General features: G+C 50.4%; 1 protein-coding gene across 1 annotated transcript; it reads right to left on the bottom strand.

Moving 5' to 3' along the window:
- Positions 1–1,191: 1,191 nt before the first annotated feature.
- Positions 1,192–3,448, bottom strand: LOC119291223 (cytochrome b561 and DOMON domain-containing protein At3g61750-like). Its single transcript, XM_037569947.1, has 4 exons — positions 3,116–3,448; positions 2,301–2,700; positions 1,745–2,031; positions 1,192–1,655 (listed from the first exon to the last, which is right to left on the bottom strand). The coding sequence occupies exons 1-4, from the start codon at positions 3,284–3,286 to the stop codon at positions 1,395–1,397; spliced, it is 1,119 nt and encodes a 372-aa protein (XP_037425844.1). The 5' UTR covers positions 3,287–3,448; the 3' UTR covers positions 1,192–1,394.
- Positions 3,449–4,468: the final 1,020 nt, after the last annotated feature.

Below are 4,468 nucleotides of genomic sequence, written 5' to 3'. Positions count from 1 at the left end.
TGGCCATGCTCCAGGCCGCCTACAGTGCCCATGGTGTCCCCAACAGTGGCTCCGCTCCACACGAGTGGTACCTCGACAGCGGCGCCTCCTCCCACGTCACCGGCAACCCTGGTAACCTCGACCTCTCGAATCCTTCTTTAAAGTCTCATTTCACTAGCATTGTTGTTGGAAATGGTACTCATCTCCCCATGCTCTATCACCCTCCCACCTCACAGTTTTCATCTTCGGGACGTTCTCTTCTCTCCCCACGTCGTAACTAGTCTCATTTCAGTTCGCCAATTCACCAAAGATAACTTGTGCTCTATTGAATTTTTTCCCTATGGCTTTGTTGTGAAGGATCTTCGAACCAGGAGGGTCATCATGATCTCCGCTAGCTCCGGTGATCTCTACCCATTCTCCGGCAATAACAAGCCGTGGCGCGCTGCCCCCATGGCTTCCTAAAAGATGATACCATTGAAATCGTCTTAACTGTGCCAGAAAATGAATATAACAAAATTTAACATTTTAATTTGTTTACGCACTTTAACAATAGTTGAAGTTTGCAACTCTATGTTAAAAAATATATAAATTTAATGTAAATAATTCAAAATAGACGCGCTGAAAACATATAATAATAAATACCCGTAGCAAAGTGTGGGATTTATAATAGTTACTACTATTTGGACCCATATATCTTTCTTGCCAAAGTTTCAACTCAAGGGGGGTAGTATTGACTATCTGGGCTTAGGACATCCCGACACAAAAGGCCATAGTGGGCCGAGGTGCCACTTAAAACCGAGCCGAAAAGCCCAAAGTGAGTTATTATCATTATTTTCCTAAGTTGAGCATAGCTTCATTATTTTATTTGAAAAGAAGTACTTCCTCCATTCCTAAATATTTGTCTTTCTAGAGATTTCAACAAGTGATTACATACGAAGGAAAATGAGTGAATCTACACTCTAAAATATGTCTATATACATCCATATGTGGTTGTCCATTTGAAATCTCTAAAAAGACAAATATTTAAAAACAAAGGGAGTATTATTTTCTCGCCTCTGGCTTGCCCAGGGCGGAGCCTTGAATTTTCAGGTTGGATTTTGCAATGCCCAGCCTGCGGTTTGTGCCACAATTTTTCATACGGTCGTATAGGCTCACGAGCTGCATTCGTGTGTTGTTCAACATTCTTGTTGGTGCATTTATACCGTCGTAATATTTGGGTCTTCATCATACTTCTGTAGGTGAACCATGCTTAGCAGGACCTACTGCACTTATATTTCAGTCATCAGGATTTCACAAAAATAAAATCACAAGAAAACCAAAAACAGACCAGAAAAGAAAAGAAAAGGAACAAAAGAATTAAAAAACAAGGGCATAGCCATCGCCGGATCAACAGAGCCCCCCCGTCGTGACAGAGCTCAATACGTCGGCGTGGAAGCGCTGTTCTTAGACCACCTGGTCCACAACATGAACTCGAGCCCGATGACGGTGATGAGGAGGATGGCGAGGTTGAAACCGTAGCCGATCTTCCACGAGTCGTGGCCGCCGCCGACGTGGATCCCGAGCACGATGTTGACGGCGGCGAAGAAGAGCACCAGCCTGCCCGACCAGTGGTGGTACCAGTTCCAGTACTTGCGGTACTTGGAGTCCGTGTTGGGCCTTAGGAAGAATGCCAGAACCTGTCAACAGTTTTTTGCACAACATTCAGAATCTACCATTCGAGACATACACCTGAGCATGAAAGCATAGCAGTGAGTGACTGGTCTACCTGCAGGATGCCGAGGAAAAGGATGAAGATGCCGAGGCCGCGGTGCGCCGGGATGTCGGCCTGGATCTTGCTGTACAGCGCCACGCCGGCGACGACCCCGGCGAGGCCGATGATGAAGGCGGCGAACTGGATGCCGACGTGGAGGTAGAACCACAGCGGGTCCATGCGCCGGAAGTAGCGCGCCAGGATGGCGCCGATGGGCATGAGGATGCCCCAGGCGAAGAGGTTGAGCCCTCCGTGCGCCCGCCGAAGGCCGTAGGGGAAGGGCCCGTCGGCGAATCCTTTCCCTGCATGCACATCGGCCAACACGTACGCTGTAAGATCTTCTGAATCTTCTGAATAGAGTAATGATAATGTTGAAAAAAGGCATTCTGTCGTACGGCATGATGTTGATCTGGCAACTATGCTATGTAAAGGTGGTGCAACCGACGATGCTTAAAGAAACAACAAACTTTTCCTCAAAAAATTGAAAACTTTTCCTGGTAACCGACACATGATCAACTTTATCGAGCTTGCAACTAAGAAATTGCATATAAACAGTTCGTATCTTAGTTACCAGTTGTGAAGTCGAAGGTGAAGGAGGTCTTGTCCTGGTGCTTGGAGAGCTTGTTCTTGACGGGGACGCCGGGGCCGAAGGCGAGGATGATGTGCTGGTGGGAGAGGCGGTAGGAGAACTTGAGCTGAAACGCGACGTAGATCTTGGCCTGCTGCACGACGACGGTGTGGTCGTGGTTGTTGGAGACGAGGAAGCCGCGGTCGACGACGGCGGCCTTGGAGCCGGACTTGGAGCGGAGGGAGAACTGGCGGATGTGGGGGAGGCCCTTCTTGCCCATCCACCCCACCATGGCGCTGGAGCCGATCATGAGGCCGTCCCGCGAGAAGCCCATCCCCACCCACCCCGTGCTGTACATGGTCGACAGCACCACCCGCAGCACGTTGTTCTTGTCCTGGTGGTACTGCAAATCGCATGCAAATCAAATTGATTGTTACTATTGCGGTGGTGAGCTGATAGCTACTACTAGATCATCTGAGTTGTGAGAAGTGCACATGGCACTCGAGGTATCAGGACAGACAGACGCTTATTATCCCATTACAGCTTGGTCCCCTGCTTTTCACCGTACCAAATTGCTCTGATCTGACACTACCATGCCAACTCTAGCCCATTGAATTGAATCATTGAGAAAATGAGTAATGATTCATGGATATCTGTAGCTTTACCAGTACTGCTATTGTTTCCTCGCATGAACTTTCTTATCACTAGTTCTGTACCACAGGTAAGCTAGCCATAACTTGAACAGGGTCTCAAGAAGCCTACATTCTACAGCTAGATCTCAACCATCTACCATCAGGAGCAGAACAATGGCGACATACCCGGAGCACGAAGTTGTTCCAGACGGGCTGGCAGGCGAGGCCAGAGTAGTTGCCGACGAGCGCGAACGGCAGGTCGCCGCTGCAGCTCTCCATCTGCGCCGTCGCCGCCGGCGCCAGCACAGACACCAGCACGGCGGCCAGCGCCGCCGCGGCGACCACCACACGCACCATGCTGATCTCACTAGCTCTCTCCTCCGTCGGTGGCAGAATGACAGTGGTGGCCGCACAGCAATGCCAGGGACACAACGACGGCGCAAGAACGTGTTAGCTGCGCGGCTGCGGTGCGGGAGGAGAGGAGTTTAGGAGGCGGGGAGGGGGGTTGGGAGGTTGCAGTCGGTTGGTAGTGCCGATCTTTTTAATCTCTGCTGTTGAGGTTGTTGCCGGTGGCGCGTCAGTGCACCACACAGTGTCACTGCGGCTGGGGGCGCCCTATGATTGATCGGGGTGTCGGGGAAGCGTGGTTGGTGGCGGCGCCGGTTTGGGAGTCCCTCTCGCCCGATCGGCGCGCGCGCGTGTGTGTGTGGTGTCCTCGCCGCTCAGATCTGGATGGAGGTTCGGGGGCCGGACGGGGAGGGTGGTGGAGTGCGAAGGTGGCAACAGGTGTGCGCTCGTGTCGCCGTACCACGGTGATGCGAGAGCGGTGTGCCGGCGGAGCTTTCTGGGAGCGGTGGTGGGCAGCGGAGCGCGTCTGGCTTTGACCTTTGCCGTGTGGATGATGCTCGTATGAGTGTCGGTCAAGCTCGCACGGTCCTGTGACGAAGACGGCACTGGCCGATGCGAATGTAGGAGTACGGCGGGATATACTGTGGCGCGGTTGTTGCCGAAGAAACCTAGCCGAATAACATGAAACGGGTGTGGCAAGGTGGACTGACTAACATGCAAGAGAGAAACAAAAAACTATTTTATTTATTTATTATAATTTTTGCATAGATTTTAAAGTCAAATCTCACGGATATAGTATCGATTGAGACTTAATGAAGTCTCAATCGACTAAAACTTAGCAAGACTGTAACATGAAATCCTTCTATGGAAGGTGTATGTTTAATGTACACTGTTTTTATTCAAGACGGTCTTCAAGAATTATGGGCCTAATGCGTGCATAATGAGGCTCTAAAATTTCTAGAATGAGAGTTTGTTAGAGGTTTGTACAAGGTGAGTTATAGTTGAATTTGGAGTCGTACGGTGTGTAGACAGGATAGGAAGCCGTGTCCAAGTAGGACACTAGTATCATATGCATCTTATATAATAAAAGGGTAGACACACAATGTAACCTACGCCAACATAATGACATAAGCACGCGGGGGAGCTGGAGGTATGTGCCAGCGGCCGCGCGGCCGCTGTGCGGTATTGTAG

This window comes from Triticum dicoccoides, chromosome 1A (genome assembly GCF_002162155.2).
Source record: "Triticum dicoccoides isolate Atlit2015 ecotype Zavitan chromosome 1A, WEW_v2.0, whole genome shotgun sequence".
In the NCBI taxonomy this organism is placed as follows: Eukaryota; Viridiplantae; Streptophyta; class Magnoliopsida; order Poales; family Poaceae; genus Triticum; species Triticum dicoccoides.
The sequence above is the reverse complement of the archived record's forward strand: the minus strand, read 5'-3'. Positions and strand labels throughout refer to the sequence as shown.